A 13,955-nucleotide genomic window follows, 5' to 3' on the forward strand; every position below is an offset into this window, starting at 1 on the left:
TGAAAAGTACTGATCTGAGGTAAAATAACCGGTTCTATATACAATGTGCTATAGTATTGTCACATATCATCAGTCAGTGGGTTATTATTAGTGTACCATCTGTGGCCATCGTGCAATTTGTTCTATGTGAGTGAGCAGCCTCTGAATGACGTGTACACAGACAGCAAAGCAACACAAGCCATTCTGCTCATTCTTTCCAAAGAAAACTCCACAGTGTGTGTACTCCGAATTCCCAGGGTCTATTATCTCAGAACACAGCAGGATAAAAGCTCGGGTCTGGGCAGGGGAGAGGTAATGCTAGGAATCTTCCCTCCTCTCCTCATAATGAGTTACAGCACCAGTGCCACCAAGAAAATCGCCTTTTGTTATAGACCTAGTTATGTTTAACTATATCAAGTAAAGTCTAAAGGGAAGTCCGTAAGTCCTTTTGTCTTCTGCCTTTGTGTCCACGTCTTCCATGACAGAATCTATAGTATACAAGTTGTTGTTTTTTTATTTCCTCTATATATAACTCTGAGCTGGATTATGCATTAGGCCATCTAGGCACCTGTCTGGGGCGCTGATTACTCAAACTCATTGTTATGTCACGAGGAGGGGGCCCCAAACCAGTATCATGCCTAGGGCCACATGGGGTCTTCATCAGGCTTTGATGCAACCCCTATGTCCTTACATGTCCCCCATTTATTCCCTCTGTGTGTTGGCCGCAGGAACAGCGTATCATTACATAAAGATACACAGGATCCATATTTTACTTGTCAGAAGGAAATAAATATTACTTTGTGGCCTTCTGTACAGTTAAAGTATATCTAATAATCAGACATTTTGGGGTCTAGTTACTAAGCAGTGTTAGGAGACAGAGTGAAAAGTGATAAGGTGCCAGCCAATCAGCTCCCAACTGTTATTTTTCAAACACAGCCTGTGAGATGACAGTTGGGAGCTGATTGGCTGGCACCTTATCACTTTCTTATCACTTTTCACTCTGTCTCCTAACACTGCTTAGTAAATAGACCCCTTTATCACCTTACAGTTGACCTATTTTTTATATATATAATAGTGTAAGGACCATCCAGGTTCCACAATGCGTGTGCCCCAACGGCTCCAATTGCGAGGGAAACAGGACACCTAAAAAAAGGGGACCGGCTGCCAGGAACAGGATGAATGTGGGAGCAGGTGGGGGCGTACGTGATGGAGCGGGGGGTCAGAACAGCAAAGAGGGAGGCGGGCCGTTACTGTCTGACCCAAGACTGAATTACAAAAATAAATGGATTACATCAGGGTCACCATGTTATAGAAATGAAATCTTTCTTCCCCCCCAGATTATGAGTTACGTGTGTACATTTCTGCCGACCATGCACCAATCTGAATTTAGAAGGTTTGGTATAGTTTTCCATATAGTCATGTGACAATCAGGACTATTGGAGATGGCGGTGGGTACGTAATAAAACAGGCCGTATAATCTACTGCAGAGTATATATTATACCTTATAGTACAGAACAGTGCCTGATCAATAACAAGGAATATTATCACTAATCCCTGATTGTAAGTAATAACATTCCCTTATTACTAATACACTAACGTCACTATTGTCTCATATACGGGAGGATATTATTGCACACCTATTACACGTAGTTGTGTGACGGAATAACAGACAGAAGATGTGTTCTGTATACATTATAAATGCGCGCAATCCTCCAGTGTCATCTGCAGAGCATAAAGCAGACACCCGGTGACTGATCTATGTATAATGCAGATGTATAGGAGGAGGTTTGGTTCCCTACAGAATTGTAGTGACGTAACGTGTTGCTGCTAATCTCTCAGGCAGACCTCCATAGCGATTGGTCACCGAGATGGGAATCTCTCCCCGTAGCTGGGCTGACGTCTGTAGGATGGACCTTTCCTGTCACAGTTTTCCCACCATTGTGGGAAAAAAAAAAAAAACATTCCCGAATCCAGTGGTGGAAAAAAAAAATTATTCTGGGAACTAAAAATAATGGATGTTCTAACCCTGTTAGCTTTGATGTCGTCACAAGTGTAAATAGGGAAACGTGCATTACTGTAAATAATTACTTATTTTTACACACCTCCGATTTCTATAGAAATTTACATTTAAAAAAAAAAAAGTAGGAACTAATTTTTAAATGCTTGATTTTAATCATTTTTTATTTTTTTTTTTCAGTGGGCTGCCCCCACTATTGCCATCTTGAATACTAGGCTTGCTTTTGTTGGAGAGTAGTTTCTGCTTTGGGGTTTACTGCCAGCGGTAACCCTTTGATGTATGACAAGAAGCAAAAGCGTACGTTTTTTCCAGAGAAAGTGGTCACCTTCCATTGATGAATAAATTCGTACCTGCCAGAACCATATAGTTCCCAGCGTCTTTCCAAACAACTCCTATTTTTGGCCTGTTGGCCTAAGCAATATCACTAACCTCAGTTCACTTCCAAAGGTGCTACCCTCACAATTATTATAGCGCCCACTCTGAGGGGCTTATGTGGTAGGTTGCCAGTTGCAGCCGCTGCTGGAAATCCTGCGCGTCTTCCACAAGCCCCAGAGTCTATATATTAGAAATGCTCATTACATTGCACTGGTAAATAATTATTATTATATAGATAATTTAAATCGGAATGCTTATGAGGTTTATTATAATGGTCTGTGGTACAGTACAGATGTGTCCTCTTACATCTAGCGTCAATACGCCATACGGCGCGACTGAGCCGCTCCGAGAGGCGTACATATTGCATCTATCCGGAGTTAGGACTTTTTGCACCTTACTAGAGGCCTCTCCGTGCTTTGTGTGTGTACTGTGGGACAGGTGACATAGGACACTATTATATCCTATACAGTTACTATACACAGATCTTGGATTGCTCAGTGTCTTTTGGTAATAGTTCAGTATATATGACTACATAAGTTAGAGATATGGCCCTGCTGGACTACAAGTACCAGCATACTCGGCGGCCAATATCCTTGGCTCTCCACCTGCTGTCGAACTACAAGTGTCATTGTGTGCTTGCACGATTTCTCTCTTTCTCCATCTGCTGTGGAATGATAAGTGCCAAAATACTCTTGCGGGGCTTGCTGGGAATTGTAGTTCCGCAGAAGCTGCCAAGCCACAGGTTCACTATTTTTTTACAATACTATAGTAGCATTTGATCCAAATGGTTGTAAACTGTACCCAGCAAGACCATCATAGCCTCCAGTCCTGTTCTATTGTACAGCATGGATAAAGGTTATCCTTATTACTATGATCAGTAATAGTAGTATTAGTATGCAGATGGAGGATGTGATGACTGAATAGCAGTGAGGACATGAGGGGGGCTCCTGTGTTACACAGTCACCACCAGACCTCCTTCTCCCACACTGTATGCCCCCCCCCCCTCCTCCTCCAGTTTAGAGGAAGGGGGGTGATAAATCAGAATACAAAGGAGGAACCCTCCTCACGTGCTGTAATGTGGTCTGTTCCTTGATTCTACATCACACAGTGGCTCACCATAGATGGAGCTACTGAACAGAGAGGGGGCTGTGTGAGTGTGTGGACATGTCTGTGTGTTAAAGAGGCTTGGCTGGACTTAGTGTAACCAGATCTTCTGTCTGATCTGCAATATAGAGGAGAGAGAGCTGGGGAGAGAGGCAGCAGCAGCATTACTACCACTCTGCAGGAGCAGGCACCCTGGCTACCTCTCATCCAGCAGCTAGGATCTAGCATCAGCATGAAGAAGAATATCTCTGCAAAGAGGGTGAGCTGGGGGGCATCACTGTCTGTGTCTGGGGGGGCCGGTGCCTTATGTAACAAGGATGTGTGTCCGTGCAGCTCCTGTTCCTGCATTGCAAACAGCTGCACTCAGTGCCCAAATGGAAGCTCTATTTGCATACACAGCAGCCTGCAATTATATATCTATCTATATAATCTCCATGTTTGGATGTGATTAGGATATAAAGCACAAACTATATATATATATATTTTTTTGTTGTTAATCCTACACTTTAGCAGGTAATGGTTGATTATGAAATCTGGTATATGCATGCATGTATATCTATTTTGATGCATAATGATATCTGTCTTAGTGGTTTTGTGCTTTTTGAATGGGAATCTTTAAGTCAGTGGATGCTGGGGTCTGATCCCCCTACCTGTGTGTTATGATCCAGGCCATCTGCACACCAGACACTGGCCTGACCTACCTGGGTAAGGAAATATTCTCATTATTCCTTTATCACATGTGTAGGGCCCTATGGATGGGAACCAGGCCCCCAGCCAGCCGGAAAAAGTGGGCTGGATTCGGAAATACTGCGGGAAGGGTATCTTCAGGGAGATCTGGAAGAACAGATATGTAGTGATAAGGGGTGACCAGCTCTACATGTCAGAGAAAGAGGTATGTTGTATGTGTGTGTATATATATATATATTTGTTTTATATGAAATGCATTAAGCATATTGTCTGTATGCAGTTGGTACGTACAGCTTGTATGTGCTATTAAGCTAAAACGCAATGATCCCTGCTTGACCTCAGGTGAAACATTTGGACCCTAAATTTGTTAATGTGATCTATCTATCCATCCATCCATTTTCTGAAAATGCTCAACGCCATTTTCCCGGGGACAGCACTTTGTGGATCCGCGAATCACTGGGAAAATGGCCACCACACCTGTGTGTGTGAGTATATAGATAGATCTATAGATCCAATAAAGGCAGCACTCCCATTCAAATAGGCTCATAACCGAGGTGCCAATCAAAAATAGTGTAGTCAAGGCAGTGGCACTCAGTGGGTTTAAAAAGACAACTTAAAACAGATCCATTTGCATCAACGTTTCGGGTTTATTGCAACCCGTCATCAGGATATACAAACCTTTGTTTATCCTGATGACGGGTTGCAATAAACCCGAAACATTGATGCAAATGCATCTGCTTTAAGTTGCCTTTTTAAATCCACTGAGTGCCACTGCCTTGAAAGAATATATATATATATATATATATATATATATAATATTTTTTTTTTATTTCTTTGGCTGTGAAGTGGATTTAACAGATGAAATCAGAGGTTTCCAAACACTGTCCTTTAAGGCTCCCCAACAGCTCATGTTTTAGAGATATCCATGGTTGAGCACAGGTGGTTAAATTAAATTGACTAATGTACTAATTAAGTCACCTGTGGTCAAACATGCATATTCTTAAAACCTGGAATGTTAGGGTGCCTTGAAGACCGAATTTAGGAACCTCTGGATTAAATTCTTGTACAATTGAACGTTGAAATCAGGCCTTCATCACAGTTCAACATGGCCTATAAACGCTCTCCCATGCTGGCGTCCCCAAAAAATTGATTGAAGCGAATGGACAGGCGCTTTCTGACTAGCTTTGCCTGATTCTCACTCTTGCCTGCAGCGTTCGCAGTTCTACTGCTCGGTGACATACAGTGAATGCCCATCAAGGCTCTGCGTAAAGTACACAGCACATTATACTGCAGCACAGGTTGGAGACACGTTAATAAGTGCGTCTCATAGCTCACATGGAGCGAGGTCAAATTATCCACTCTTCAAAAATAGCGTTGTTTTTGAATGCCCTTGTGCACGGAGCTCTAGAGATGCCGCTTTCATCTCTAAATTGAGTATATTATGTTGTTTCAAATATATTACATGCTGTACCCTAGTACATTAAAGTGGTTTGGAATTGTTGGAACGTAATCTCGCTGACAGTTGCTATCACGCCGCTACAGGAAGCGTTAACGTGTAGGATGCTTGGTATTTTTAAGTTGTAATAGTTTTAGAAATGTTTTTTTTTTTTTTTAATGGTCACGTCTATCTATGTGGTAGAGGTCTTATCTGTGAGCAGTATGAAAAAAAGCTTTGTTCTGCCTGTATTTATTTTTTCCTTTGGGGTTTAATTTTTTTTTAAAGAGATTAAATGTAATTTTGTTTTAATTTTGATAATGTTGTTCTGTCTGAAACTGTTAATCTACCGCAGAGCCCTGGATTATTACTTCCTAGTAATTGTTCATCTGTTATCGCTCAACAACATTTTTGGATAAAATTTTTATTGTACAAAACTTGCTAATGTGGAAATTATTTTAGCAGAACATTGCATATATTTTTTCGAGATTGCTAGGGACAGTTGTGACAGATGGGGCAAATAGGAAACTAATTTTACACGCTTTACTGTACTTTGCTGTATGCATTGTTTATCAAGCTTTGGGTTTCAGGGGTTAATAAGTAGTCTTATACCAGTGGTTCTCAAACTCGGTCCTCAGTACCCCACACAGGTCACGGTTTCCAGGTCACCCAGCAGGAGCACAGGTGTAGTCATTACTCACTGACACATTTTAAAAGGTCCACAAGTGGAGCTAATTATTTCACTTGTGATTCTGTGAGGAGACCTGGAAAACATGCACGGTTTGGGGTTCTGAGGACCAAGTTGAAGAACCTGTGTCTTATACCAACCAATTCCTTGTCAGTAGAATTGCTATTAGTTTTTTTTTTATGTCCCCTATATGGAAGCAGCCATTTTGTAGGCTGAACCAACATGCAATCTATTGATTCACAAATAACATGACAGAGGCATGATTTCCTAGTGAATTGATAGGTGACACACTCCTAAATATTGGCTCCTCCCTTAATATGTCTGCCTTCACTTTGTTTAAAGGCCCAGTCCACTTTATGAGGTCAATTCAATTAGACGCTAGTAAGCAATGGTGTATCTATAATGGGTGCAGTGCACACGGGCCCCTGGGTCCAGAGGGGCCCACACAGGACACCCTGCATTCATATATAGTGATACTTACCTCTCCACAGACCCCAGAGTGTTGCTCTGCAGTGCTAGGCCAGCGCTGCAGAGTTGCAAAAATCACAGGGAAAATGGCGTCGGGCATGCGCAGTAAAGATGTCCCCAGGAATAAGGCACCATTTTCCGGGAGACCCGCGTATGGCACCAAGCCAGGATCTATTGCGCTGCCAGAGAGGAGGGGGGCCCGCATTGAGTCTGCACATGAGCCCTCTCCTCTCTTAAAACGCCCTTGCTAATAATTGTTGCTATATGTCACACTTCCAGTACCTCCTGCTTTGCTCGCAGTCCCACAAGGTTCATTGAACTGACCCCTAAAGTTCCCTCACTTCAAACAATAGTTGATGGTGGATTTACAGCCTGAAGGGACAGTGTAGATCAACAACTGGGCCCGGATTGGTTGCAATGTTACCAGTACCACACTTAGGGGTTTATCAAGCAGTGAAAAGCATGGAGAAGAGGACCAGTGGAGACGTTGCCCATAGCAACCAGTCAGCTCCTACTTATTATTTTATAGACAGTATTTGGTAAATGCTACTTCAAAGCTGATTGGTTGCTATGGCCAACTTCCTTACTGGTCCACGCTTTTCACTGCTTGATACATAACCCCTCTAATGGCAGCCATGTTTGATAAGGTGCTTTGCAAGCCAGGCCTATGTAAAATACATCAAACCTTAGTTTAATGAAAATATACACGTTAATATAACACAACTTACGATTGTTTTGTCTTCCTGCCACATTATTTTCTCACCCAACCATAAAATGAATGTGATCGGCCACCTATGGTAGATTACCATTACGTGATTACTTTGTGGTGCAGTGAATGTACAAATGGCCTCATGAGAGAGAACAAAATGGATTCCATCTTCTCCATAGGGGGAGATGTATCAAATCTTCAAGAGAGATAAAGTGGCGATGTCACCCATAGCAACCAATCAGCAGCTGTCATTTATCTAGCACAGTCTATGAAATTATAGTTAGAAGCTGATTGGTTGCTATGGGTAACTGCTCTTTATCTTTCTCCAGGTTTCGATGCCTCTCCCCCAGTGTGTTTTCCCGTAAGAACATAGGAAAGATTTTCCTGGAAACTTAATACAGGGGACACACAAAATTAAACTACTAAATGAATAAAGGCAACAATAAAGTTGGATTACGGTAGCTAAATGACACTGTAATGGAGGTTTGGTCCTGTCTATTGTATGGGCATTTATCAGCTGTCCAAACCCTAGGTTGAAACATATTTAGCAGAGGTCCCCCTGCGATGACTGCTGGCTGCTTTGATATTACTGCAGCCAAGTATGTGCAATTGGACCCAACATAATTATCTGAAAGAAAACCCCCCCACCATGATATAATGTTATATCACACCTCACCACCTGTCATTAGACCACGGCCCGAGCCATTGTAACTTTAGGAGACAGTTGCACGTTTATAAGCTTTGCCAGCGAGTTGTGGAAAGCGATCTGAGCCTTTACCTGTGCTAAGCACAATTAGGCAAATTCATTTTTCAAGGTAAATGTTTGTCACCTGAGCAGAATATAGAATTATTTCTTTGCCGTAGGAATTATGCAAAGCCTTATTGCAAAAGCTTTGAGAAATAGGAGAGGAGGGGCTGCAAGCTGACGGAAGTACTGACTGAACACTGATCCACACTTTATATAGGAGACTGTGCCATTCCATTTGTCGCAAACACAGCGTAATAATTCATGTTGGGTATTTTATGCAGATCTCAGTGGGAGCATTTACCCTTATTTTTTGCACTAAAGTAGACCCTCAGAGTACAAATTTACTATATACAATACTACAAGCTTTCGTGCAGAGGATATAAGGGGATATGTACTAAGCCTTGAAGAGTGTGAAAGTGTAGAGAGATTAAGTACCAACCAATCAGCTCCTAACTGTCCTTTTAGGCTGTGTTTTAAAAATGGCAGTCAGGAGCTGCACCTTCTAGCACCCTGCACCTGTTGCAACCCGTGCAGTTTCTCTTTCCTGCCTGGGGTGTCGCTCTCTGCTCTGGTGCTTCTAGCACACACTGGTCTGTAGAACAGCAGTTTGTTGCATCAGCTGAGTGTGCTAGAAGCACCAGAGCACCCGGCAGGAAAGAGGAACTGCATGGGTTGTGACAGGTGCAGGTGCTAGAATGAAGACTAATGTATACATATACGCTAATTCTAGATCCCTACTTTGGGCTTAGGAAATATCTGCAGGGGCCCTAAGATGGACACCTCACCTGTTTTGCTACTTGATGGTTCTTGGCTATAAAGCGGGCGATTTCACAGGGACTTGTGTGTCCGCTGGTAACAACTTCGGCAATACCTTCAGCAATGCAACAACCAATACATGTAAAATACTTCATGGGAAGGTTCATAGTGGTATGGCCTAGGCACCTTTTCAAAGCATAGGAATGAAAAACGTGACGCAGATAAGCATTGTACATAGAATAAATCATGCATGTTTTTTTCTTATATTTATGCCATTTCCGCATGGTTCATTGAGGCCTGTGTGAACAGTACATGTGTTTCGGGATAAGAATGGATGATGTCTGGACCTGCAGTATTTTACTAGCCCCTTACTGAAATCTGCATTACATTCAAGACGCGATGCTTGTAAGAACGATCGTTCAGTCATATTTTCTTGTATGAGGTAGCGATACAGCCCTTTCATTCACCCATCTTCCTCTGGTGGTGATCCAGTGAGTGTTTTTGTCATTTTGGTTGGTCATTGTAGTTCCCCTGATAATGTGAAGCTGTTGAAAGCTGCATTACCTCCTAGAATACCTCCTAGAAGAATACTTTCCTATATTAGTCCCTCCGCTGTTCCAAAGCCCTGGGGTCCCCTTGTTTGTCTTACAGCCCCGGCCAAAAACTTGTGACATTCTCCCTCTTACATGACCCTTCTTTGCTGCCAATCGTTCTTGCCAAGTCCAGGATGGTTGGTAGAGGTGTCCCTCTAACGGGTGTTGTGTGCAAGGGAAGGGGATCAGAGACTACTTAAGTGGTTCACAAGGCCGTAACGACGAGTGGGCATGCAATGCTGCCACCAAGGGTGCAGGGCCTTAAGTTGCTGCCCCATGACCCTTGTATTTGGCAAGCATGGTGCCTGAAACGACACCTTGCAGGCTCAAAGGCAGCTGACTGGAACGTTCTTCTGATGCTCCAGGTGCTCAGCTTTGGCCTAGAGTCGGTGGGAAGTTGCCACAGAGCTGCATGGAGCAGGTCTGCAAGTCCCTTCAGCTCCACCTACTCATTGTGAGTGGTACATTCCTGGTGGTTCGTAAGAACTAGACATGCCCCTGGGAGGACATGGCGCTCCAAAATGTGAAGTGGTTATGCTTCCTTTACCTGCACGCAATGCCACACAGTGATTGTATATAACAATGTACTTAATTAAAGGTTTCAAAGGTTGGTAGGTGTGCATAGAGATGTGCATCAATCTTCCTGTATCAGTATAACCGGAGTCTCGCATTTAGGGCCTGATTCAGAGCTGCTCGCGAGCGGGTCGATGGTGTGCTCTGCGCACGCGCAGCGGCCGCACTGCGCATGCGCAAGCCCTGGAGCGAGAGAAAAATTATCTCGCTCCGTGGCTCACTACAAAAGGGGCGGCTGTTTATGTTGATCGACAGCTCGCCCTGTTTTGTAGGCGTGGCAGGGGGGGTGGCTTCACAAACGGAGGCGTTCCCATGCGAACGCCTGCCGTTTGTGGGCGGCCCCACTGACATCCCCAGTGATGTCAGTGGGAGAGCTTCCGGCTCTATTAGAGCCAGAAGCTCTCTGGGGCTTGCGGCCACGAGACCCTACCATAAGGGTCTGTGGGTGGTCACCCACAGCTATGCGAGCGGCCAGGAGGCCGCACAAAAGAAAAAAAAACGCCCTGATTCAGAGCGCACGCTCTTTCAGAGCGTCCGTCTCTGAATCAGGCCCTTAGTGTGCTGTTGGAGACCCTGCTCCTTTCATTGTTTAACTTTCACGCAACCTGTTTTTTTTTTATTTGTTTCATCCATTGCCAGCCTCACATTATGGGCTACCCCTATGTCATGGGTGGACCGTTCACTGGCTCCCACAGGATTACCACATTAATACCTTCCTTGAATTACTCTGTGCTGCTGTGGGCATTCTGATTAGTTGATTGGTCACTGACTGTCCTATCCCAAGGAACACACAGAAAAGCAAAAAAATAAAAGTTTTTGACGCTAGTAAAACACACCTTGATAACTGTATATACTGTAGGCTAGTTTCATTGGTTGTGAAGTCTACTTTTCTTCAAGCAAAAACTGCTGAAAGTTTGTTTCACCTAATTTACTCTGAAAACACGCTGACCGGCTAGCTGGTGTAAGTATAAGAATGCAGCAAAGCCTTACTAATGCCGTGTAGGCCTCTTCTTTGGTGTCTGACAATGGAGAAAGCTTTGTTGGATTATAGCTTTGGTAATGTGAGATCCTCTGCTCCGTAATTTCTCCAAGCACCCCATGGAGGCACTTGGGGAATACGTGGGTGGAGAATTGCACAGAGCGTAATTCAAAGAGGATTATGGGAAACGAGAAACCTCACTGAAAGGGAAACAAAATCCCCGGTGCCCGAATGTGAGTTTCCTTTCAGCCCAGGGCCTGTAGTAGAACAGCTGCATAAACAATCGCTAGATTTTGCTTTTTCCGCTTTTTATAGCTTTTAGAAGTGATTAAACCAAAAAATTACATTTTGTATGTAATGTTGGTGCATTATACCTTTTTTAAATAAAGCTTTATGATTGAAAACGATGACATCCGATATTATTCACAGGAGTTTATAAATATATTCGTGTCACTTGTCTATTATAAGGGGTCTTTTTTATTTTAGCAAACTTGAGCAAAACAATTGTGTAAATTTTAGGTGGATATTTGTGCAAAATGCTGAGCATTGGTCTACTAAATTCACAGTAGCTCTGATGGGGGGAAATTAATTTGGAAGTGCATAAACAGCCGGAACGCCAGACATTTTTTCCATCGCACGTGATAGAGGTGCGCATAAAAATGTGCGATGTTGGGGTACGGTAATTCTCGATAATATAGATTTTCCACTAGTTTAATAGTACAGACTCTACTGCTTGGAGAATTAATGGTTGAATACATATTCATCAAGGACATTTAAACTAAGGAATGGAGGTTTTTAAAAATAAAATAAAAAAGTGAGCTGTAAATAATTAATAATGTGTTGCAAATATGAGTGTAATCCCTATTAACCAATCTGCTAGTAGTTTTAAAAGTCTAGGGCAGGATAGACTCATGAAAGCAAGTGTCTGATTGGTGGCTGTCAGCATTCCAGTCTCTCTTGAGTGAGAGAAGATAAATGAATCGCTATGGATGAAACAGTAATTTAAAGCACCAGTGTGACTCAAAAGGGATGGGAAGGAGGGGGTGTGCCCAGCAGGACATCCACAAAGGGACGGACACTCTGCATAAAGTTGCCGGATTCAATTTTAATCAGCATTTTTTTTGTGGCTTTTGGTATTCCTTTTATTTTTAAGCAAACTTTATTTAAAAAAAAAAAAAAAAAAATCTGCCTTGTGAAGTTGACTTTTGGCAGTTTTACAAGTTTTTCAGCCACCGCAGATCTCTAAGTATAGGCTTCTGGGCCTGGAAATGTTCCCACGTGCACTTTCCTTAATCCGTATATGAAAGCTCCTTTTCACTTTGATGACGTCCCCTGTCACTCGGCTATAGATAGTTACTGCGCTCATCAGGCTTCTTGTGTGACCTAGTTACTAATTGATGTCAGTCCTTTGTCTTCATGTAAGATCAGGAGAAGCAAAATTAAGTGTTGCGGGTATATAATCGTGAGGAAATGCTAAGTATCTCTCAGTGCAATATTTGCCTGTCTACTAGCAGTTGTCCTATTATATAAAGCAATGTTAGACGTGGAATCTTCACTGTAATTAGGGATCCGTGAATATTGAAATTAAAAATATCGACTCCCGTGTGACCTAAAATTGGTCAAGTTACAAAATCCTTTTAGGCCCCCAAATAAGATAAAACTATTATAAAGGTGCTTTTGGCACCTGAATTATGGGAAAATGAGAAAGGTACGATTTCAAATAGCAGATATAAAGCCGGACGGTTCTGAGAGGACTAAGCAAAGAAAACCAGCCTAAATTCGTCAGTGGGTTTACTGGCAGGAAGTTTGATGGGCATTGACAGCAATTTCTGTCCCTTTAATCTAACGTAATCTGATAAGGCCCTGGGGCTTGTGCTGTGATACTGCAGCCGTCCATTGTTCGATTGGCCTGATATTGCCGTGTGTCTGGTTAAAAAATTATCCTGGTTGCCAGCGATGATGCTATTTAAATTGGTAGTAAATAGTCATATTGTCCAATTGGATCTTTCATCCCATCCTTCTGGAATAATAGATTGAGGGTTTGGTCCTCAATCCATTGTGGTAGTACACTAATAAATGGCATCAACTTTTTGTTTTATGTGTTTACTCATGTAGGATCAACACAAAAGGATTGTATGTGTGTGTTTGTATATGTGTGTGTTTGTGGTTTGTTAGTTTTTTGGGATTTTTTTGGTAATGATTTATGAACTTGCATTAAGATGTTGTTATTCTATACAGTTTTTATTTGCTGGTTTTCTATTTCTTTTGCAAACTTTTAACAACAGATTTCTTTTCTGATATGAATAACGTTTTTGACTGACAGTTGTTCTGTGTGTCCGGCTTTTGGGCCTCATTCAGAGGCGAGCGCTAATGCTGCTGCAATTTTGTACGCAGTGGCTGTGTGGAAATATGCAAGTGTCTCTGGATTTGCGAAGCCTCAATACAAATCTCTAACGTCTGCGTACAAAGGCGTAGCTCGAGTTGCAGGTCAATCGGTTATCGGACTTCGGTGCCAGAACTGAGACGCCGGAAACCTTTTTCTGCGTCGCAGTCGGAGACGCGCCCCGAAAACAGTTGCGACTCACCTGCTTTACATATTGTCTTTCTCCAGGATCATTATGGCTGTTCTTAGGGGGAGATATATCAAATCTTGGCGAGAGATATAGTACCAACCAATCACCACAGCCTGTAACCTGACAGGAGCTAATTGGTTGGTACTCTATCTCTCTCCAAGCTTTGATAAATCTCCCCCTTATGTCCTATGCTGACGCCTTCAGGGAAAGCCTCTTAGGCCAGTCACCTAGGTGCTATATACAGTCACTCTGGAGTGTTTAGTGCACTGAT

The 13,955-nt window shown here is 42.7% G+C and overlaps 1 protein-coding gene across 1 annotated transcript in view; it reads left to right on the forward strand.

Moving 5' to 3' along the window:
* Positions 1 to 3,456: 3,456 nt before the first annotated feature.
* Positions 3,457 to 13,955, forward strand: part of PLEKHO1 (pleckstrin homology domain containing O1) — a 34,339-nt gene continuing 23,840 nt past the window's right edge. The window contains exons 1-2 of the mRNA XM_088474170.1: positions 3,457 to 3,734; positions 4,221 to 4,367. Of these exons, the coding sequence (XP_088330296.1) occupies positions 3,708 to 3,734; positions 4,221 to 4,367 (174 nt within the window). The 5' untranslated portion in view covers positions 3,457 to 3,707. The remainder of the gene's footprint in view (positions 3,735 to 4,220; positions 4,368 to 13,955) is intronic.

The sequence above is a fragment of the Taudactylus pleione genome, unplaced genomic scaffold (genome assembly GCF_031769625.1).
Source record: "Taudactylus pleione unplaced genomic scaffold, aTauple2 ptg000148l, whole genome shotgun sequence".
Classification (NCBI taxonomy): Eukaryota; Metazoa; Chordata; class Amphibia; order Anura; family Myobatrachidae; genus Taudactylus; species Taudactylus pleione.